The sequence below is a fragment of the Thamnophis elegans genome, chromosome 6, assembly GCF_009769535.1.
Source record: "Thamnophis elegans isolate rThaEle1 chromosome 6, rThaEle1.pri, whole genome shotgun sequence".
Classification (NCBI taxonomy): Eukaryota; Metazoa; Chordata; class Lepidosauria; order Squamata; family Colubridae; genus Thamnophis; species Thamnophis elegans.
In genome coordinates, this window is record NC_045546.1 from 69,960,187 (window position 1) to 69,984,909 (window position 24,723).

Sequence of the window (24,723 nt, forward strand, 5' to 3'; positions counted from 1 at the left end):
TAGCTATTGATATTTCGTTTTGACAACGACTGAACAACAAGGCTTTAAAAATCTGTTTATAAGTGGGAAAATATTTATTTTGCTTTATTGCTTAAAGAAAGTGATAAATTGGATTACAAAATGGATTTATTTGATTAGGTTAAAATACATACATTACTATTTTTGGGAGTTCTTAAGAGACTTTTGTGATTAGAATTGAATGATGAGGGGCTTTTTTATAACGTCATTATTGATAACAAATGAGACATACTTTTTTTATTAAAATACTGGAGAAAGTGTTAAATTACTGAAATTATTCTTGTCTGTAGAGAAGAAAGAGCTATTTTTAATATGTACACTATATTGCCAAAAGTATTCGCTTACAACTGAGTCTGATTATGTGGATGGGTGAACGAATACTTTTGGCAATATAGTGTATATTCCCACTGTAAGTCTACCAGAACAAAGAGAAGAAATCTTTTTGTAACTAATCAACATTTTGAGGTCTTGCCCAAGAAGCTTTGATAATTCTACTTTCTGATGAGAACACTGTTGCAATGATAAAAAATTGAGATCAGCAGGCCCAATCCCTCCCTTAAAGAGTCCCCCAATTTATCAAGAAGAATGAAGAGTATCCTGAACTATGAGGAACTATGCTGACTTTCCTATGGATATGCTAGGCACATATTCCATTTATAATGACAAAATAAAATCTTCTCCCTGAACTTTATGATATTCTAAAGAGGTTTATGGCTAGAAACGTTGGTCAGCAAAGTGACAAGAGCAATAGTGATTCTGAATTTAATCTTCACGTCATGTGACTGCACTTCATGAGTTCAGCATCATGGCCACATGCATGGCCATTTGTGGGGTCTTGGGGTCATATGACTGTGTTTTACTATAGTTTTGCAGAAAGCTGGCACTTCCAGTTTTCAAACAAGTTCACTTAATGAATGCAGTGTTTGCACTTAAGATTGTAGTGCTCATTTAAGAACTGCCACAAAAAACATTAAATTAGGTCGATCCTGTGATTGACCCATTTTATGATTGTTATGACTTACAACCATAATGAGTAGGCTTCCCCTACCCCCTAACCCTCAGCAATAATGTATAGTTTAAATGGGAAAACTCTAATAAATCATTAGGATTAATAAGCAACCTCAAAAATGCCATAAAAATGAAAGCCTACTTTTATAAAATAGAAAGTTTCCTAAAGAAATGCAGAAACCAGCTAATGACAAATGCAAAAAATAAAATAGTTAAGGGCAATATTGCAGGAATATTAAGGCCAATACATTTTTAAATAAATAAATAAATATGATGATAGAGACACAAATCAAACAAAACACCGTAGAAGAAAAGAGTAATTTGATTATGAAAAAGCCGGGATTGTGAAAAAAAAAAGCCATGGATGCCAGTTAAAAATTGGAATTTACTAAATGCAGAGGAAATAAAAAATATTGAATAATGTAATAAAAACACAAACAGAATGCTGGTAAGAAAACATACTACTGTACATGGCCAATTTCTTTAAAAAAGAGGGGAAAGTAGATAAATATAAAACCTGGCACTGTTTATAACTAGAACATTAAAAAGAAAATGAAAGCTTGATTTTAGGTGCTCATGAGCAAAGTTTCAAACTAATGCTAAGTCAGAATTGAAAAATCATGTGCAAATTGTGCAAAGAAATAGAAGAATATTAGATCAAATGCTCAGCTCTTGCACTGATTATAAACAACAGTCATCAAAATGATTCACTGGAACATCTGTAAAATTATCATGTACTGTAATGAAAAATTGGTGGAAAAATATAGTTGAAAAAGTAGTTGAAAATATCGTTAAAATATTGTGGGCTTTTTAATTACAGATTGATAGTCTTAAGATTATAACACACCAGATATGTTTGTGATTGAAAAGAAGAAATTAAGGATAATTGATGTAGCAATACCAGGGGATAGCAGACTAGAATTGGAAAAGATCACAAAGTATTAAGATCTGAAAACTGAAGTTGAAAGGTTATGGCATAAACCAGCCTTGGTGGTCCCAGTGATTATCGGCACACTGGATGCCACACCAAAAGATCTTGCATGGAATTTGGATAATCTGCACATTGACAAAATTTCCCAATTTTGTCTATTATAAAAGGCTTGAATCCACATATATACTATACCAATACATTACAACAGCCTAGGTTCTTGGAAAGAACTTGATGGTTATGAAGGACAATGCAAACTAAAATACTGGCAACTGTCACTTCACATTCTTGTGAGCAAATAATAATTACTATTATTCAGCTAAGGTCTTATGAGACTTTAAGATCCAAACAGACAGGCATCTTGTTTATAACATGCCCGATATAATAGTTATTGAAAATAAAGTCTTGTTCATTGGTGTTGCCACTCCAGGAGTGAGCTAGAAGTGAGGAAAAATGACTGGAAAAAATTACAAAATATCAGGACTTTCAAGTCAAAGTTGAGTGTATGTGGGATAAAAATCGATATACTAATTATTGGAGCGATACCTAAAGGACTTTCTCAATAACTAGAAATATTGAATTTATCAGACTTGAACACTCATTTTTTTTAACAAACCTGCTTGGAACTGCCTACTTAGATGCTACCTTTATAATTCTTAAGTACTTGGTTTAAAGTTAAATTATTAACTTTCCATCAGATTAACCCACACTTACAATAAATAGTTTACTGAATATTAAAGGAATAAAAATGGATAAACACTAAATAACATAGATAAGAGAATTGTTTAAATTCTTTTTGCTGGAAAGAAATAAAAAAGAAACCACTGCCTAAATCATTATTTTGAGGGACAGAATCTGAACAGTTCATGCAAAAGTAATGACAACAGATGGAATTGCTTTTCTAATCCAAGTTCAATTCAAATTTATCTGAAAGTTAATTGTTTTAGAATTATTGAACATGTTATAATACTAAAAAGAGACCACTGAAAGTATTTTTAAATATTTACATCTTGTTGAAGAAAAGCCAACATAAGTTTGGTAAATTAAATCATGGCATATTCTTTACTATTCTTTTGAAAGGTTCAACAAAATATGGTAATCTGACAGATACACAAAGGTTTTTGATAAAACCAATCATCTAAACCAAATTCAGCTGTTAATCAGAAAAGAGATTGAACAGAAATTAGTCAATAGCAATGGTCAGTTTCACCAGATGCAATCAACAAGTCCTTGTAGATTTTCATTGGCACTAGTATTTTTGAAGTTCTTTATAAAAATTTTTGAGTTAGTTTTCTTACGACTAACAATAAACTGGTAAGGTTTTCTAATTATTTGGAGTGTTGCGATTTGTGACCTTTCCTATTAATTTCTGACAAGCAAAATCAACTGGCAGTCACAAGTCAAGGTCACATGAGATGCTTAAGAACTTATGCATTAAGCAAGAATCTCATGTGATCATAACTTGATATACTAATTATTGGACCCTCGTTTAATGATGGCAATCGAGACTGCCAGAACTGCCATCACTAAATGTTGCAGTTATGTGGGTTTTTTTAAAAAACATTCTTACAACAATGCTGCTTAACGGCAGAATTTCTGGTCCCAATCAGCATCATTAAGTGAGGACTACCTGTGCTGGTCAGGAAAAAAAACTTAGAATAGAATTCAATGAAGACATTTTCATGTAAGGAATTATGAATCCTCCACCTATCAGTATGGTAATAACTGAATTTTTTTCCATTTTCCAAAATTATTCATCTGTTTAATAAGATTTTAATTTCATTTGTGTTACAAAACCTCCCAAAACATGGAATGTTGCTTACCATTAAAAACACCTGCAGATTACCTCTTAACAGATACAATAATTTAAGAAAACTGATTAGAATAAACCCTATCATTAGGTGAAATCAATCAGCCACTTTGAAGACAGAGCAAAAATAAAAGCTTATTGAGGCTAAAAGCTGACCCATCCACTTCCATACTAATCCATCTCCTACAACAGCTATTTTCATTTTATTAGGTCCGTTTTCTAGAACATTAGCCACCCATCAGTTAGAGTTGACAGTGCCTCTACCAATGCATTAAAGTGAGCAGCTGGGGGCACCCTTAATGGGTGAACAATGAGCTACCTTGGGCAGCTCATTAACTACTGCTAATCAAAGAAATTTGATTGGGAACAGCTCTTTCTAAAGTCATCCAGTGAAAAAGAATGGTGATATATTTAGTACAAATAAAATGATTTTTTTTCTTTACATAGCACACAATGCGCTACCATTTGATACTATAATATGTAGTAATGTCACCAAGTTGCATGTATCCTTTGAGAGGATTAAGCAATTTCATGGAGAATAAAATTATCAATTGCTAGCCAGATAAAATAGCTATATACTATCAGTAACATAATCAATAAGTCTTGCAATATCCACTTCTGGATTGGGTTTACTCTTGCTTTGGAATTTCACATTTATGTTAGTTGGCTACTATGAGAAAATATGCTAATTAATGGTCATTTTTATTCTATTCAACATGGTTCCTGTGAGTGTGAGAGGGGGGGGGGAGATTCTGTGCTTGTCTAGCGAATAATCTATCATTTGAGTCCAAATACCCTAATTTGAAGTGCTATCCTGATGGGATAGCTATGATTGGGACAACATGCAAATAGTACAAAATGGGCAAGTAAATAAAGCCCCATTTATTACCAAATATAACCAATTCTCACTCCTTCACTCACTTCCAAGTATCTTTGGTCTTTATCTTTAATTAGTGGAGTAATACTTTTCAAAATGATTCCATCTTATGGATGACTATAGGCTTATAACATTCTACAGCTACATAAAATAAAAAAGTAATTAAGAGATTGAGTTCTATGATATGTAATTCAACTATTCCTTTGAATCAAACAATGTCAACTTGTCAACAATGTCACTATCTAGTGATTATGAAGAGAACCCCTACAAAGAATCAGATACTATCGTCTCACAAATGTTGCCTAATCAACTATTTGCACAATTCTATAAACTGACATATTTTCTTGAAAAGATTTCCATAATAGTTATTACACCAGAAATGAAACCCAAATTGGATCAATACAGTAAAAATCCAATAAAGCAAAACATTTTGCTTTGGATTAAACAATCCAAAAAGTTTGATGTAACTGAATGCTAACATTAAAACTAATAAAAACTGTAAAAAAAAAAGGGGGGGGGGCTAGAAAACTTTGCGAAAGATAATGGGAACAAAGGAACTAATAACACACATATTTATTCAATAAAGGTACATTTCTCAACCCACCTGCTATCAGGTCATCAAGAGTGTCGGTAGCGTCTGTGCTGGCGAGGCAACCATTAATCCATCTGGTTCTTGAACTAACAGTCCCTGAACATGTCCAGCAATTGGTTGCTGCTGTTCTATAGTTTGCTGATTACCTAATACTTTCTGAAGTTCAAAAGAATCTGTCCCATTACAACCTATGTTACTTGAAAAGTTACACTGTGGTGCTGTGAGAGGCTGAAGAGGGGCAAACTCAGTTTGCTCAGGAGATGAAGGAGAGTGTTGTTGCTCATCTTTATGCAGGACACTGTCAACCTGTGACAACCCTGAAAGGTTATCCCCAGGAAGGCCTTCATTTCCTTCCAGTTCTGGTAGGACACCTGTATGTGGACACTGCTGCTGCTGAGTAAGGGGAGCCTCTGTCTGACCTTTGGTCTCCAAATATTCTTTGGTAAATTGCTGCTGTGTTTTCATCTGCAATTGCCTTTCCACCTTTTGCAGCTCCTTCAGTATTTTCTTTTTCTTTTGTACTTGTTCTTCTCTGTTCTTTTTGAGCTCTTCAATTTTATCTTTATTCAAAGGTTCACCTTGAATCAACTCCAATGATTTAAGTTGTGCTTTTTCAATTGCACTAATTCTCTGTCCAAGTTCATTGAGCTTGCCTTCAGTTTCTTCTACTATACATTCCAAAGGCTGGTATGGGTGAAAAGGTGATAGTAGTTCCTGATCTGCTACCTGAAGGGAAGTTGACTTCTGCTTGGATGTACCTAAGCACACGAAAAATGTTTGAAAAAGTGCCATGCTGCAGTTCACCCATATCTCCCACAACCTTTCCCCACCCAAACGTAATCATTTAAAGATAAAATAGACCAAAGCCATTATTCAAAAACAGAAAAGACATTAAAACATTGGATGGGAAGCTTAAATATGGACCCCTGCTTTAATTTTAACACTCAAAGGAAGATTCTGTCTGAAATGTAGGCTACCAGAAAATCATTTACTACACTTGAAAACTCAAACAGAACTTGCAAAACAGTTGCAACACTCAAATATTCACTCTCACACATCTTTTTTTTTGAGAAGTGCTAAATAAATGCAAAAACAATATAGTATTTTTGAAAAATTGTGCAGTTTATAAATGCAACACAAACTAATCTAACAAGAAATTACCACCAATTCAACCTCCATGCAACTACAAGCAATTCTAGTATAGGAGCTTTATTGTTCAAAAGTCCAAATTCTAAATATTTTTCACAAGCCAATACATTTGGTGTTAATGTCCAATTTTTTAAAAAAATATTCATAACGAATCAAATATTTTGTAGGATAAACAAAGAATTTTAGGAGAACCTTTATACATATTCAAGAAATTTTATTATTATATAAGTGTGTGTGGTTTTTTACTGCTCCAAGATTATATTAAAATGTATCAATGTGTAGATACTGAGTTCTGTTTCTAAAAAATAATAATGAACAATTCATGTTTAAAAAGTGATACTAATTATACAAAGTCAATAGAAACTTTGCCATTAGCCATGTTCTTACAGGAGTTATCTCTTTTTTAAAGTATAAATATCATAAACTAAGCAATCTTAAAATCCTTATATCTAATTAAGACTATTAGGAACTTCTGTGGCTCTTCCTAGATGTGCTATTTTGTGGGGAAAGTATTTATTTGTCTTTTGTATGAATCTATTCTTTTTCCTGTAACATTCTTGATTTAGAGAGTCTATTACTTGATTTGCTGCACCACAATTAAACTGAACAATTTTGTTCTCAAACTAGAACCTCACTGCATCAGGATATTTTTATATACGTCGGTTCTCACTTTTAACTCTTCTTTCTTCAACTAAGATCTTGACAATGTAAAGAGATAAACTGAAATATAGACCTCTGCCTACAATGTAAATTACAGCTTAAGTTTCTAAATAAAGCTATACTACATATCTTTATGTGCATTTGTTTACAGATTCAAAAGAAGGAAATAATGACTACAGCAATCAAAGTAATTTGGATACCCTACCACTCAGTTCTTTTTAACAAACTCCACTTGCACTGGTAGGGCAGTGCGATGACTTAGTGGTTAAGATAAAGGTTATCTTAACCACTAAGGGCTTGTCAGCTGGAAAGGTAGCAGCTGTAGGTTCGAGACCAGAGTATCATGGGATGGGGTGAGCTCCTGTCCTCACCCCAGCTCTTGCCAATCTAGTGGTTTAACAGCATGCAAATACGAATAGATAAATAGGGACTACCTTCTATGGGAAGGTAACAGCGCTCCGTGACATCATGCTTGGCACATGCACACAGAATTGTTTTCAGGCAGCGCTGGCTCAATGGCCTTAAAATGGAGATAAGCACTGCCCCCTTTAGTCAGCAGCAACTAGTGGAGTACAATCAATAGGGACCCCTTTACCTTTTTTTACCTTGCAGTAATAACACTTCTAAACATATACTGTAGTCAACCAAAAACCATTTTTTATTCTTGGTTTTTGAATTTCTCTCACTCTTCAGTTGCGGAAATCTTCTAACTCAGAAATCTGAGCATTCTTAAGTCTCCCTCCACATACTGCATGTTTTGAGATTCCCCAGATTTTCAATAATATTCCAGGACTGTGAAGATTATTCCAAAATTGTTATCTTTTTTTGTAAATGCCTCAAAACTGGTTTCAGATAATAATCTTGAAGAAATACGTAGCTGATTTTCAGTTTAAGTTTTTTCCCCACTGACTGTGGGACATTACCTTCTAGCCACCCTTAGCAATATTTCCCATGGCACTGGTTGTTACACATCCTTAAAGCAAAATAGAGACCTCCCCTATTTTTAAGTTGGCAAAGTGTACCCAAAATGCTTCATCCTTTTCCCCCTCCAAATGTATTGTGGATAGCTGAATAGTTCCAAGGTTCAGAGAATCCCCCCCCCCTTTTCTCTAATGATCAATCATCTTGTGGGATCTTATTAATAACTTTACAGCAGTTTAAAAGAAGTAGCACTATATCAATTAAAGGGTTGTCAAAACTTCTGCAAAGTTCATATTTACTGCTCCTTTACTCTGAATCTGAAAACAACTGCACACAAACCATAAGCATATATTCAAATTTGTAAAATAATGTATTTCATTTTCTATCATGTAAATATTGTGCTGTTTCTGTTTGCTTAAGGATCAACCAAAACCACAATTTAACAAGGGCTGCCCAAACTCTTTAATTTAACTGGATATTTCAAGTCAAAATTATGAACACAAAGTACACATTTATTTCACAATCGTTATACTGGTAGTCTTTAGAAAAATCTATTGAAGCAAAATTAACTACTCAGGAGGAATCAAGATCTCTAAAATTAGTACTTTTCTTTGAGTCCACCTGCTAAAAAAGGAAAAATCTTTTCAATGAGAAATAATTGTTACTCATGTCTCACCTTTAAAAAAGCTAATTTACAACAATAAAATATAATAATGCTACCTAGAGAAACAATTCAAGTTTAATCCTCTGTTTATGAAACTTGAAAATGAGTAAATATTTTTGTTCCTAAATTACCAGTGGTTTCCAGGAAAAAGTTCACACGCATTAATTTTTCCTCTCCATGTAGCTTGTGTCTTCTCTTTCAGAATGCTGAAAAAGTGTTACTGAGGCGAGCAAGGCAATGAGACTTCTTCTATCCCTCCAACAACCTTTTTTGCAAACACTAATTTCCTACTAATGAAATCAGATTTTGTGCAGCTTCATTCCTCTCCCTTCCAGAGAACCTCTGGTAGATGTTTCCTGATGTTCCCTTATAAAATACTGAGAAATCTAATACAGAAATAGTGGAACTTTAGTAATAATTTAGTAATTATGTCTTCTCATTGACCAGGGAGCTATTTTTAAAAAAAATCTCCAGCAAAGTTTCACAATACAGCATACTGAACTAATAAAAAAATGTGCTTTTGCTAAAGTTAATTTCACATCTGAAATTATATATAAATACTTCTAAAGAAGTACCTCAAACTTTATTCTTTGAATAATCCAGAAAAGTAATCAATGCAGTGAATTATTGAATAAGCATCTAATTCTTCAATAAAGATAAGAAGTACATGAGAGATTAACGAACAGAAAGGTTCGCAAAACTGACACAAAATTTAAATATAGTATTGTACCAAAAGTACAATGAACATCTGGCAGAAATCTAAAATGAAATCATGTAAAATAAAAGGTAAATAGCAATCTTGCCAGCTATTTGTTGCACACATTCTTGAATTACTAAACAGTTATCTGGAATAACCCAATGATGATCGACTTTTTAAAAAATGTATTATTTTGTTCCACTGAAAACTTATGGTAAGGGATATGTCCATGTTTTATATATCTATCTTCCTCTCATCATCCTCATTTCCTCTTCTATCTAATTACAATATTATTAATGATTAACATTTTATTTTTTTCAAATTTCTAACACTTAAAAAGATAAAACCAGGACAATTTTTTTCTTCTATTAATCACTTTATAACTTGTGGTTCTCTCACTTCATAAACATTAGTTAATTCTTCTAAGAACTGTGAAACGTACACAATGTTCCATTATCTGTGGGTTTCTTTTTTCTTTAGAGATATATTATTTCTATTACATAATAGATTAGCATTTATCACATCAGGCCTGGAGAGCCCATGCTTTTCCCTGGATTTCTGACGAGTTCTGATGGGGATTGTAAGGATGACATAGCTAGAATGCAAATGGTTCATCAGACATATGTCGACCCATTCATATGGCAGCAAAGACCACAAAGTAGCTTCTTCTTTGACCTCCTCTGTTTTCTTGGTTGTTGTTCAGTAGAACTCTTCAGAATAGTCAAAGGCTTATCATCTGCCCTGCATCTTGATCTCAATCTTGGAATCCTCAGCAACAGCTGTGACATATTATAGAGGCATTCAAAATTTTTAAGAAGAGACTGGACAAACATTTGTCTGAAATGGTATAAGGCCGTGAGGGCAAACCTGTGGCACGCAGAGCCCTCTCTATTGGCACACGTGCCATCGCCAGCTGCTCTTCTGAGTTTCATTGCGTGCACGTGCGCCGGCCAGCTAGTCCAGCGCGCATGTGCGCAGCTGCTCTTCCAAGTTCTGTTGTGTGCATGCGTGTCGGCTAGCTGTTTTTCGCACAGATCAGCTGTCCAGCATGTATGTGTGCAACAGAATCCAAAAGGGCAGCTGGCTGCCACATGCATGCACATGGGCCAGCTGCTCCCTTTCAGGTTCTGGCGCTTTGGGGCGCACACTCCAGATTTGACACTTGTTGCCGAAAAGATTTGCCATCACTGGTATAGGGCTTCCTGCGTGAACAAGAGGTTGGACTAAAATACATCCAAGATCCCTTCCGTTATTCTGTTATTTTCCTGATGATATGAGCACTACTGTAATGTAGTGCATACTACATTTTCAGTGAACCATTCTAATTGCATGGAATCACTTTCAGTTTAGTAGGTTTGAGAACTTGGAACATGCTCACTTTATCTCTATCCATTTGGATTAATACAAGCTAGCACATAAGAATTCTCTGGATAGATACAGACATCAATGAATACATCTTTGTGCAATGAAGTTATAAGTCTAGCTTTATCCAAGATTAGCCAAACTCAATTAGGCAGTGCCACCTGCTGTGATCTTAATAAAGACACACAATAATCTTACTTAATACTTGCAAGTGAAGATTTACTTTTTTAAAAAGCACCATGTTTTGATCTATAGAAGTATCTAATACAATTTCAATAGGGTACTAATTTTAAGTAGGAATGAAATGTTCTCTCCTCAAAACAATCATTTTGACAATTTTAAGCTAAAAACAAAACACTCAAAAGGGGGTATTTAATTTTATGTCTTTTCCAATGTTCTAATATCTACAATTGAGTTTTATGTTTTTTTAAACTTTTCCAAGCACTGAAAGTTTAGAAAATAAACTTTATAAAATGATACACGAAGATTTCATCTGTGCAACAATTGACTGCATACTGTAACTAACTGAGGAGAGGAAATGGATATGCATGGAGGATCATTAATCATATTACAGAGATTAGAAGCCATTTTGGGCATAAGGAAAAATACCAGTAGTAATGTGTCATCTTTGTATGTTTCTGAGACAGGCTGTTCTTCTCAGACAGATTTCAAAATCAAATATGCATTGTTCCAGTGCATTGTGCATACAGCTCCTATGCTGTTGAGTTTTCAGACTGCCAAATGCAAAAATTATATTGTTTTGCCTGCTGTTTGAACTTTTGTCTTCCAAATATAAAATTATGCTGTCAGATGCATTAGGCAAAAGAACCAAGACAACAGGCAAAGAAATGGGTTTATTTGCCACTATTACCATATTTTTCGGACCATAAGACGCAACGGAGTATAAGTACCAAGATTTTGAAGAGGTAATTTTTTAAAAAAATAGTTTTTGCCTTCCTCAGCCCCCCAGGTGTACTCTGCAGGTCTCCCAAATCCTCTGCACACCCTGTTTTTTTTGTGAAAAAGAGGCATGCAGAGAGTTTGAGAGGCCTGCAAAGTGGGGGGGGGGGGTTGGAACAACATAAAATATGCATTCCATTGTTAGCTAAAGAAATTTTTGAAAGGTTTCTAATAATTTCCTTGGGCAATTTTTTGGTGGACTGCATTATGAGTAGACTTTATCTTGCTATTGAGATTTGGGAGAATATTATATATATTGACACTTTTGTTAGCTACAGAAATACAATAATATATTTGGCTGAAAACCAAATATTTCAAAATCAAATTTGAAAGTACATATCTCCCTCACAGAAAATATCTGTTTACCATATATTTATGGGTCATTTATCCATAATAAATCAAATAAAACCCTCTATCCTATAAAAATCTAAGCAACACAGAAGTGGATATTCTTTTCTTTTTTTAAAATCTTTTTTCCTGTTATTTTTATATTTGTTTGTATTTTTTTTTTGTAAGTACTTTCAAGTGAAAATGGAAACCTTGGCTTAAATTTTGTTATCAAACAGAAATGCCAGCCAATATGCTTATTATATATAACATGGGGTCGAGTGGGAGGAATCTTGCTTCAATAAAAAATAAAAGATCTTCAGATATAGGGACTGCTATCAATTGTAAAAGAGTATGAATTTCCCAGCTTGTTGCTCTTCAGATATTCTGAATTACAATTGTCATTATCTCTAACATGGAAAATACATCAGACTGTGGAACTGTAGAGCAAAACTCAGCCACTCTTTTCCTGAATTAGAGGTCTTAAAATCTGAAGAAAGTTCTGCAGCATGTGGTAATATAAAAGTAGCATTTGCCGCCTTAAGCCAAATTCCCCAGAAAAGCCATAGCTGCTTTAAGTTGCAACAGGTAAGGTGCTCATGCCACTTTACAAGTCATTGCAGTGCTTTATAGCACTATATTGACAATAGCGAATGAATACAGTTCTTGTTTGTCCAAATTATTAACTTTTTTAAAAAAAATAACATTAAAAAAAACCAGCAGCATAGTGATTGAACTAGAAGTCAAGCAGGAAGCTCATTTAATCTTCTTAAATCATTGCTCTCTCAATATTAATTGCCCATAGAGGCCCAAACTAATCTGCAGATTGGGAACAACATCAGATGCTGTGTAAGTTATAAATTTACACACAGCTGGTTGTAACCTTTCCATTTTAGGAAAGGTCACATTTCTTCACCAATTTTCATTAGATATCTACAATTCATGTAAAAAAGTAATATTTAGGATCATGAGTATTATTTACTCATGTTTCTAAAGCTAAGTATTATTGTTATTAATTTATTACAGCTGCCCACCCATATATAGTCCATATGATTATTGTTAATAATGTATATACTCAAATAATTGAGTATAGTACCACCCTCCCAATTTGTATATGGTATTAAAATAGGGGGAAAACCAGATAAAACTGATTTAATAAATAGCTGAAATATGACGGATTTACATAATCCAAATATATTTTTTCTTTGAAAAAAGTGACTGCAGAATTCAAGCATTGAATATACAGGTATGGATACCTTGTCCAAATATTCTGAGCATTTAAGAAAAACATTATCTAAATAATATATGTAGATAATTTTTCCATGTTTTATTAACACCTTAAACTGCTTAAAATGTACTTCCAGATTATTCAACCCCATCTAGTCACTATTAGTCATGTACTCTTAAAACCATGTTTGCATAGCACGTGTTTTGTTTCTTAATGTTAAACATTCTAATTTTAATTTATTCTTGTAGAAACTGATTTTATATATATCCTGCCAGATCTCAGATTTTATTTCACTTTTTTACTAATATACTTCATTTAATGTATACTGCATTATTTTGAACAGATGTTAAAACATTTTTTTTAAACAAACCCGCTAAAATGTAAATCTATGCAGTGAAATATGGATCATTTTACCAATGTCCTGAGCTAGTACAATTTAAAGTATGGATCCTGCCATTATGTTTTCAATACATCCTATTATTAATGGTTAAGATAAAATTGTACAATATAGTTTCAAATAGAAGTCATCCCCTAAATGCCCAAATCAGAATGTTAACATGCCATAAATTGTAGGAAATATCATTTACTAACCTTTTTGGAGAGTCAAAAGTGGAGGGGGATTTTCTTGAGGAGCTCTGTCGGGTTCCTGGGGAGGTACAACCATGGCAAGTGCATGCATTGGTACACGTGGAACCTGTAAAATCAACTCAAGAGAAAACCAACATGTCAATGGTAAATTGCAATCTATACATTACTCCAACATGTTTAGAACAGTCTCACTCTGTCTTAAAGTTCTAGGTTTACTTGTATTATTCATGTAACCCTTTGTTTAGCTTTTAGCAGTACTAAAGTCATTCCATCACTTCACTTCTATCATAAAAGTTGCTCCATTTGAATTAAGTTTTTCTGTCTTTGTATAAGCTACCTCTATATTTTTTCTCGTTCATTATTTCTTATACGATACACAATGCCTAACATACTATGAGAGAAATAGGAGTTTAAATAGGAAATTGTGAAGTAACATTAAAACGTTTTTATGTTTCTATAAACCAGAGGAGAGTACAAAGAATCTTTGTTATATAAAAGGATAATTTAAGTAAAATCAAAATGGCCATCACAATCCAAAATACAAAGTGAAGATTAGATCAATATATTTTATTCATCTTTGATTTCCAAAGCACAGATGTGTCTAAATATGTCTTTGTGATTTAATTTTACCTTTCACTGTAACATCTATTATATGATAATATATATTATTTATTGCAAAATAAATTAACCCCAATTTTAGATATTCTTAAGCTAACTTTTGAAGATTATGCAATAATCATCTAGGCCAGGATGGGCAATTATGGCAACTTCACAACGTGGACTTCAACTCCCAGAATTCCTGAGCCAGCCCACAGCACAGGTTGTAAAGCTGTAGTAGTTGCCCATTCCTGCTCTACGCTATATATTCTATAATCCCAGATTGTTGGGGGCAATATTCTGACTCTGTAAACCGTTTAGAGTGGGCTGTAAAAGCACTATAAGGCGATATATAAGTCTAGGTGCTATTGCTATAATCAGCATAGAGTACCTGAACTCACATCATAAAAAAAAAACACAAGCTAGTGAAGGAAAGAAGATTGTTTAAGATCTTTGCATTACATTATCAATGCCTTCAGTTACCATTGTAACAATTCTTCTTTTTAATATACCAATTGGAGAAAGGAGCATTCCATTATACTGAAACAGGATTCTGTATTCATAAAAACAGACTTATGGGTGCATAAAATAGTCTGATAAACTGAGCTATACTAAATTGGGAGTTTATGATGTAATACATATAGTATATATTCTTTTGCATTCCATTTGCATTTTTATATTTATATATACCTATTTTACATTTACTTCTATGTTGGCTGTCCAATCTCTCTATAGTTAAAATATAGAAAACATGTGGAAGAATATACAGTACTCTGCCTCAAATTCTCTCCAGAGTCAAGAGATATAAGAAATTGCAGATGTATTTTAAGACATCCAGAAATTAACTGAGTTCAATTTATCTAATTGATTTTTACTTAAACTTATACTTTTATTAATCTTAATCTGTAAAGGCGAAAAGCTGTTTCAAGTGACAAAGTTAAAAACTGACCTGAGACTGATCCTGAGATGGTGGTGTGAGTTGTGTCATGTCTGTAGTTGGAACTGACAGAACATTATTTGGGTAATCCAATAAGTAGGAAACAACATTTGTGTGACCACCCTTGGCAGCTTCAATGAGCATAGTTGAGCCATCCTAAGATATAAATTTGAGAAGAAAATAAGTAGTATTAAAAACTGTGGCATCAAATTTTCAATATTATATTATCAAATCAGTGCTATAGTTAGAATATTTTAGGATTATTTAATTCTTAGGCAATTAATAATCTATATAAATAAAAATGTAATGGTTGTTTGTTCAAAATCGCTAATCTCCGATTGCTTTGAAATTTTGACACAACGTTGTATTTGAATACTCAAATGTTTTTATATACGTATATTATATAGATGCCACACCTGTGACAGGTAAAAACATGATTTTTTGTAAAAGCATGCTTTTTTGAAAACCAGCGCCATCTGGTGGACATAAAAACAACACACGCTATACTAAATATTTCATGATTCCATTTCAATGTTTCCAGCGCCATCTGGTAGACGTAAAAGCAACACATGCTATACTAAATATTTCATGATTCCATTTCAATGTTTCCAGCACCATCTGGTGGACGTAAAAGCAACACATGCTATACTAAATATTTCATGATTCCATTTCAATGTTTCCAGTGCCATCAGGTGGATGTAAAAGCAACACACACGGTACTAAATATTTCATGATTCCATTTCAATGTTTCCGATTGCATTGTTATATTGAATTTTCATATATTTTGATTTATTTTCATTTTGATTTAATTATTTTGTGTGACATTGCGTTGGAATTGAGCTGTGTCATTTATCATAGCGTTCATTTAGTGAGTAAAGTATATTCGGAACAGTTCGGCCTCTCTCCAGCTTCATCCCGACGGTCCCTTTATATGTGTGGCTGAGGTGCAGCAGAGCTGAGGTGGCCCCTGAGTGCCCCGTGAGGTGGCACACCGAGGACTTCTCCTCCAAGATCATGGACGTCTCACTCTCTCGGCCCACCGACTTGGCGGAGCCCAAGCGCAGCTCCTCCGAAGAGATGCTCAACAACTTCCACAAGGCCAACAGCCCTGGCACTGTCTCCCCCAACCAGCCTCGCACGACCCAGCAGCCCCAAGTCCTGACCAACGGCAGCACCCACCTGCCGCCCCACTACACCCAGACTGGGCCACAGCAACATGTGGCTGAGTACAGCTAGTGTTTAATAATAAACTGAGTTACTTGGAGTACCTTAAGACGATGAGTAGGATCGGCACCATGAGCTAGTAGTAGCTCAACGACAGCAAGATGGCCCCCAGCGCATGCCAGTGATACCACTGTATGATCGTTATTAGCTGTAGCCCGATTAACATTGGCACCTATGACAGAAGATACAATTAAAGGAAAGATCTAATTAATAAATTACTGCAGGTAATCTTTAGTTAGCATTCAAATTTAAAACTATTTCATTTACAGGAAATCATTACCTTTGAAATGAAAACAGAAAGAAGGGAGGGAGTGAAGGAAAGATTTACAAATTGACCGTTGACTTACCTGAATGGTTCTTCTATGTGCGCTGCGAGGGGAATCCAAGTATGGGTTAACTTTGTCCATTAACCTAGAGACTGAGTTACGTAATTATTGACCACACCTCCTCTGACTGGGATAGTTCAGTTTTGTATGAAGGCTCAGCCGATCCAGGAGAAGCAAAGGAATCAGCAGACAAGAAGGTACGTAACAGAATGCGTGCGTGTGAGATTGAGACAGTGCCAGTGCCTGGACCAGCCAAAGCTGAGGGCGGGTTTGGATTCCCCTCGCAGCACGCCTAGAAGGACCGTTCAGGTAAGTCAACGGTCGTTCTCCTGTGCGCTGCTAGGGGAATCCAAGCATGGGACATGCCAAAGCAATGAGTTTCAAGGGCGGGACACAGGCTGGTCAAGGGCCGTGGATGATGCTACAACCCTCTGTAAGTCCCATCGCCCAAAGGAAGCCTCCGCCGAGGCATACATGTCCACTTTGTAATGACGGATGAAGGGCGACGGTGATGACCAGGTTGCTGCCCTACATATGTCCTCCACTGAGGCGTGCGTTGCCCATGCTGCTGTGGTGGCCGCATTCCTGGTGGAATGGGGAGTGATGCGCCTGGGTGCCGGTCGAGATTGGGATTCGTATGCGAGGGCAATGAACGCTTTCAACCAGCGCCCAATGGTGTTTGAGGACACCTTCTGTCCCATGGATGCCAGCTGGAAAGACACCTCTGATCTCCTGAATGATGCCGTGTGCGTCACATAGCGACGAAGCACCCTGTGAACATCAAGATGGTGCCACTTCAATTCCTGAGGGTGTGATGGATTGGGGCAAAAGTCTGGAAGGATGAGTTCTTGGCCCTGTGGAACAAGGAGTTAACTTTTGGCAGGAATGCTGGGTCCAATCGTAATATGACTCTGTCTTGATGGAATATACAAAGATTCTCCTGTACTGAAAGTGCCACCAGTTCTGAGACTCTTCTAGCAGATGTAATCACCACTAAAAAGATGGTTTTGAGGGTCAACAATCTAAGACTGATGGTACAAATGGGCTCGAAAGGCTCAGCTGTGAGAGCTGTAAGTACTAGGGGCAAATCCCATGTACGGTAACGGTGGACTACCAGTGGTTTGAGGTTAGATGCACCCTTTAAGAAGGACCGGACCCTCAGATGGCGAGCGAGGGAGTGGCCCTGGGCACTTCCCACCACAGTTGATAATGCTGCAATCTGTCTATGTAAGGTGCTGGGCGTTAGCCCTTTGTCCAAACCCGATTGTAAAAAGTCTAGAACCCATGGGATGGAAGACTTAAGTGGGTCCACGGATACTATCTGGCACCACCTGCAAAAGGCATGCCAGGTGGCTTCATAAATTCGTGTCGTGGAACGACGGCGAGCAGCTTGGATCGTGGCGATGACCTTGTCAGAGAAGTGCTAACGAGACTTCCTGTGGGAGGAGCCTGTCGCCGAAGGAGCTCAACGGAGCCCCTCTCAGAGTTCTGGTCTGTATATCTAATTAAGATCAATAGATATCACCCCTTTCTGGCAGAAAGGGGCAGGCAGAAGCTCAGGTGCTAGGATTTATTCGTAGTTCACAGCCCCCTTTCTTTTTTTTTTGGGCTGCGAACGGAGAAGAGATCCAGCGTAACTGAGCTCTTATCTCCAGCCAGTTCCTCGCAGCTGCCTTTTTGCAGCCCTAGACAGGCGACCCCCCCACTCAGGACAATGATAAATTGTTTAAAGCAACTTAAGCTAACACGAGCGGGTCTCACCCCTGTGATGTTTTTTTTTTTATAACTATCTAAACACCAGCCTTGTTTTTCCTTTGAAACTTCTCTGTGCAATTGGGATACAAAATGGCGTTTTTACTGTGTTGGTGATTGATGACGTAATTAACCGGCTTTATCTCCCCGGAGACTGCTACTCATTAACAAGCAAAATCTACAAATAATTTATTGAGAACACTGTTTATCTGTTTATTCTCAGCTTTTATCTATAATGCCTCCCAGGTCTAAGCAGGCAAAAAAATCCCCCCCGCATGTGCTTAAAGAACTTGTTAGTAAATCGCTGCCTTTGTCTCCTACACCACCTACTGGAGATTCCTTGACACAGGAGCTTTTCTTTCAAATAATTAATGACTTTAAACAAGAAATTAAGAATTTGTGCTGGATTTATGCAATAAAATACAGACTAAAATTGCCCAAATAAAGGCGGATATGTTTGAAGTTACGTCTACTTTGACAGATTATATCGAAGAAATGGAGACTAAACTGGAAACTTTGGAGGGGGCTAATTTTAATTTGACTTCTAATATCCAAGCATTACAACAAGAGATTAGAGATACTCAAACACAACTTACAATGATAAATTATAACAGAAAGGCGTCTGCAATAAGAGTCAGAGGACTGCCCGAAAAGAAAGGAGAGAACTTGAAACAGACGTTTGTAGAAGCTTTCAGCCAAGCGGTGGGAGGTCCGGGACTCAATTTTGATTGGAATATTCGAAAAATCTATCGCCAGAATTCGCGTGTAGCAGAGCAACGACAGCTTCCAAGAGACATAATTATATACTTTTTCACAAGAGAATCCAGAAATGCAATCACTCAAAAGTTTTACAATAACAGGCTCCGAATCGATGGCCATGATTTGTTTGTCTTTAAAGAAATCCCGCTCCAGATGCTGCAAGCAAGGAGGGGCTATACTTTTTTAACCCAAGAACTTAGAAATCGTCAAATACAGTATAAATGGGAAGCTCCAGTTGGAATCACAGTTACATTTGAAAATCAAAGATTTCGTATTAATTCTGTTTCGGAAGCTCGGGACTTTTATTATAAAACTTTGAAGGCGGGGCTTCTTGACTCACTCGGAAACGCGGAAGGACAAGGTGAAGGAAAGACAAGCAGCAAGTCACTTGGTTACAAGAAGGAGGGAGTTGTTCTCCCCCTACTGGAGAGGCAGAAGAGCGGAAACTGAGGATTCAGTCATATTTTCAAAGCAGCGGGACACGTGGTTATAAGGCAGAGGGTTGCCTTCTCTTTCCGAAAGGGCAGAAGAGTAAAGAATATAGATCCAGCGATGTCTTTAAAATACTTTCTAAGCTTTTGGACTGATTAAAACTTTAGGATTTCTGTTTGGTATGAAATGGTAAAGCTGTGTACTGATGAGGAATGGAAAGAAGCATTGCTTATTCTAGACAGATATTATACGGGACTTTTACAAGACTTATTTGAATCTCAATCCAAACTGCGCATGAAGTGTTTTCTGTGAGGAAAGCGGGGACTAAGATTTATTTGAATTGCGGTTTGGGATGAATGGAGTTGGGAGGAGTGGGGCAGAAAGGAAGGTGGAGCGGGATATTGATGAAGGGATCTTGGGATTGAATGAATTGGTATGGATTTTGGGCACACATTTTACGGATTTACATGCTTGAAGTATAACATAAAAAGCTCAGGATTTTAAAGTGAAGAGCGAGATCCTAATCTTATGCAATTTGGGCTTGGGAGGAATGGAGACGTGAAACGAAGGGTAGGAAGATGAGTAGCGAAAGTATGATTAGACTGCTCTGTATTTGAAGATAAATTGATTTTTGTATAAACTAATACTTGAATATAAGGTTAAGAAAGGCTATCTGGAGAGTCTACAGGAAGATGGGGGTAAATATCAAAGAAGTAAGGGACGAGGACAAAATATAAATGGAATGATTCACACTGTTTAAATTTTAAGAATGATGGGAGGCTGGGCATAATGTAAAAGATTTTTAAATTTTTTTTTTATTTACTTTTTCGTTTTTTTTTTGTTTTTTTTTCGGAGTGTTCTTTTTATTTTATTTTCATTATTATTGTTAATAAGATATTTTGAAGGTGAATGGTACTGAACTGTGCCGGGTGTGGGACCTGGGAAGTCGGAGGGGGTTAGGGAGGGGGGTTCATTGGGGGTGGGTGGGCGGGTGGAGATATAGTTTCAATATATAGAATAAGAAGAATACACTTGTATACTGTTGATCCTTATATTTTCTTTTTATTTTTCTCTTTTTTTTCTTTTTGCTTTTTTCCTTTCTTTTTTCTTTTTAGCGTAACTGAATAGATTAAGGAATAGAGAAATGCACCATAGTGAGAAGTAGAGGAAAGGAAGAGGGAGAAGTAAGGAGGGAGGAAGAGGGGAATGTAAGGAGGATGAGAGGGGAAGGAGGGTGAGGAAGGCGAGAAAGGAAGATAGGAGGGGAAAGGGAAGTAGGAGGGGTGATTGTTGGAGGGAGAAAGGAAAGTTGGAGGGGGAGAAGAAGGGGTGTATGAAAGCGATAGGTTGGGTTTATGAGTTGTGTTTAGGTTGGGGTTTTTCTTTTCTTACTATTATATTATTATTATTGCAAATATCCAGTATATAAGTGAATGTACAAAATTGAAAATGAAAATGAATAAAACATTTAATAAAAAAAAAAAAGAGAAGTGCTGACGCATCAGGATCGCCTGCTCATGTGCCACACAGTTAATTGTAACAGCTGAGGGTTCGGGTGGATTAGAACCCCCTGCAAGAGCATTATCTGGGCGTCTGGTATTCTCCACGGTCGGGAAATTGAAAGATGGACCAGGTCAGCATACCAAGAGCGTCTGGGCCATATTGGCGCGGCCAGGAGAACTTCCGCCTGCTTCAACAGAATCTTCTGGATGACCAGTGGTACAAGTGGGAGGTGGGAAAGTATCTAGGAGACCTTCCGGCCAGGGGCTGCGAAGGGCGTCGATGCCTTCCGCTTCCGGAACATAATACCTGGTGAAGAACCTCGACAGGTGTGTATAGTACTGTTGAGCAAAGAGGTCCACCTGGGGTTGGCCGAAGCAGTGAGCCAGTTCCTGGAATAGAGTCAGATGGAGTTGCCACTTTGTCTGGTCTACTGTGGTTCTGCTCAACCAATCTGCCTGTACATTGGTTGTGTCCGAAATGTGCTCCGCCCGAAGTGATAACAGGTGAGTCTACGCCCAATGAAGAAGACGTTCCACTTCCAGCATCAAGGCCCAGGACATGATGCCTCCCTGGTGGTTGACATGTGCCTTGGAAGCTACATTGTCCGTGAGAACCAACACGTGGTTGGTCGTCACCAGTTCTCGAAAGTCGCAGAGAACTAGGCGGATCGCTCGAAACTCTAGCCAGTTGATGCTGTTCCGCAATTCCTGAGCGCTCCAGTGACCCTGCATCACTCGGCCCAAAGCATGGGCTCCTCATCCGAATAGACTTGCGTATGTTGTTACTACAATGTGGTCCGGCTCCTTGAAAAGGCACCACTTGAGGATCTTTGAAGAAGTCCACCAGCGGAGCAAATGCAACACCTTGGGAGGCAAATGGACCCTGGTCTGTGAGTGGCTGGTGTGAGCCCTCTGAAATGGGAACAAAAACTACTGGAGAGGACATGGGTGAAACCTCGACCACGGAACGACAACTATACACAAGATCATCTTCCCCAGCAGTTGGGAGAGGACCGCGAAGGGAAGAGATCGCTGCATTTACACCTGACTCACCAGGGTCTGAAGGCTTTGGTGCCTTTCCTAGGAAAGCGAAACCACACACCGTTTGAAGTAAATGACGGTCCCAAGATAGATGAGGGACGTGGTCGGGTGCAAGTGGCTCTTTGGAAAATTCAAGATGAAGCTGTGGAGTTGCAATGCTTCGATCGTGGTCTGCAAATCCTGCCTTGCTATATCTAGGGAAGACGGTAGGATCAAGATGTCGTCTAGATAACAGTTGACCCTTATTGGAATTGACCGGAGGGATGCTGCTATCATCGCCAATAACTTTGTGAGATCCGCGGGGCCGATGAAAGGCAGGGTGCGGTATTGGAAATGGTGCCCCGCAATCTGGAATCGCAAGAACCTTTGATGTGACGGGTGTATCGGCACGTGGAGGTATCCCTCCTTGATGTCCACAGAGGTCAGTAGGTCGCCCTGCTGGATACAGGCCGGAATGCTCTTGAGCAACTGCATTTTGAACCTCTGGTATTTCAGGTAGAGATTGAGCCGTTTCAAGTCTAGGATGGCCCGCCATCCTCCCGAGCTTTTGGAAACCAAGAAGAGGATAGAGTAGAACCCTAGCCTTTCCTGTCCCTGAGGTACTCTTACTATAGCGTTTATGGAAATCAGATGGTCATTTCGGAATCCATTAGACGTCTCTTTACCTGGCACCTTGGTACGGGACAACTGATGAAATGCCTCGGGGGGATAGCAAGAAATTCCAGAGTGAGGCCCAACCTCACGGTCTGAAGGGTCCACGCGTCTGAGGTGGTTTCTGCACATTGGGAGGCAAACAAAGTGAGGCGCCCGCCAATAGGCCCCAGCTCGTGTGAGTAACCGGTACCTGCGTAAGGACTGGTTACTGTTCCCACAAAATTGTCGCTGGGCCTGCTGTTGTTGGCCCTATTGGCGACCCCTGTCCCTGGTACCGGGGTGGTCCTGACTTCTGTCCTGTGCCTGGGTGAACGGCTTAGAGTAGGGAGGAACGTAGGGGCAGTGTTGTACACGGAGTCCCCGGCCCGAAAGGACTGCCTTCTGTGATATGGTTGTTGTCTTCTGTCCCCATGCCTAGTGGTTGAAGGAAGCACTTTGCATTTGTCCCTATTTTCAATCAAAATAGGATCCAATGCAGCTCCAAACAGAGGGCCTCCCTTGAAAGGGGTAGAGGCAAGACCCCATTTGGAACGTAAATCAGCTTGCCAATGGCGAAGCCAGAGGAGCCGGCGGGATGCCATGTTGGATGTCACCGCACGGGACATGAACTTGGCCGTGTTAAGTGTAGCATCTGAAGAGAACTCCAGCGCTGCCACCAGTTTATTTACATCCTGGTGTAGTCGGAGGTCTTTGGGAGGAAGCCTAGACTGCAGCTGTTGCAATCAAACCAGTGAAGTTCTATTAAGGAAAGAAGCTGCTGTGGCTGCACGTAACACCCAGGCAGCCGCCTGGTGCGTTTTGCGTATTACCAGTTTGGCCTTGCGATCATTGGCCTTAAGACCTTCTGAAATCTCAGAAGGCATCAAGGCCAAGGAGGCCAACGCCGCTACAGGGGGATCCACAATAGGAAACTGAAGGAGTTTATCCAATTCAGGCGTGGAAGTGTAGAGCTTCCTGTCCCCATTACGTGGAGGGGGAACAGCTGTCGGTTGGGACCACTGTTTCTGAACAACGTCCAGAAACAGCTTTGGGACGGGTATGACATCCTGCTCCTGCACTTGTTCTACGAAAAACAGTCAGTGGAATCAAGACCCACGGCCGTACTAGCTTGAGTGGTGGAGCCACCCATCTTGGTAGTTGCCTTAGCTTTGTACAAAAGCGATTTGAATAAGGCGGGCCGAAATAAGCCAGAGAAGGGCGGTGTATCTTGCACCGGACCATTGTCATCCAACAATTCTAGGGCAGCTACGTCCTCCTTCTCACGAAGGATAGAGCCTTCGCTGTAAGCTGAAGGTGGTGGTGAAGGAGGATAACCTGAGAAATAGAAGGATTTCTGGCAATGCTGAGAGGAACAGGGCGCTGGGACCTGCGCTGCAACTCCGCATCCACCCCTTGGGAGATGGCTGCAGAAATCATGCTATGACGTTCTGGGGGCAAATTAAATTCAGGCCCATCCCTGGCCCTGCAGCCGTGAGTGTGAACGTCGCCGCGGGCTCTTTATTGCGGGGATGCTTGACTCGTGGTCAGGCCCACCGCAGACAGGTCTGGGGTAGATTGGGGCCTCAAATCCCCTTTGTCTGCACCCCTCCCCAGTGGTGTGGGAAGATCGGAGGACCAGCCCTGGATTCCCACTGGAGGAATCGAAGGAAAAGGGGAGTGGCGCTCGGCCACTAATGTAAGAGGGGACCTAGTGGAAGGCCTAGGAGCCAA

The 24,723-nt window shown here is 38.3% G+C and overlaps 1 protein-coding gene across 1 annotated transcript in view; it reads right to left on the reverse strand.

Annotated features, from left to right (window-relative positions):
* LOC116510318 (ankyrin repeat and KH domain-containing protein 1-like) overlaps window positions 1–24,723 on the reverse strand; it is a 124,520-nt gene that overhangs the window by 56,285 nt on the left and 43,512 nt on the right. The window contains 5 exon segments of the mRNA XM_032219815.1: window positions 5,246–5,275; window positions 5,278–5,991; window positions 13,793–13,895; window positions 15,336–15,479; window positions 16,592–16,719. Of these exon segments, the coding sequence (XP_032075706.1) occupies window positions 5,246–5,275; window positions 5,278–5,991; window positions 13,793–13,895; window positions 15,336–15,479; window positions 16,592–16,719 (1,119 nt within the window).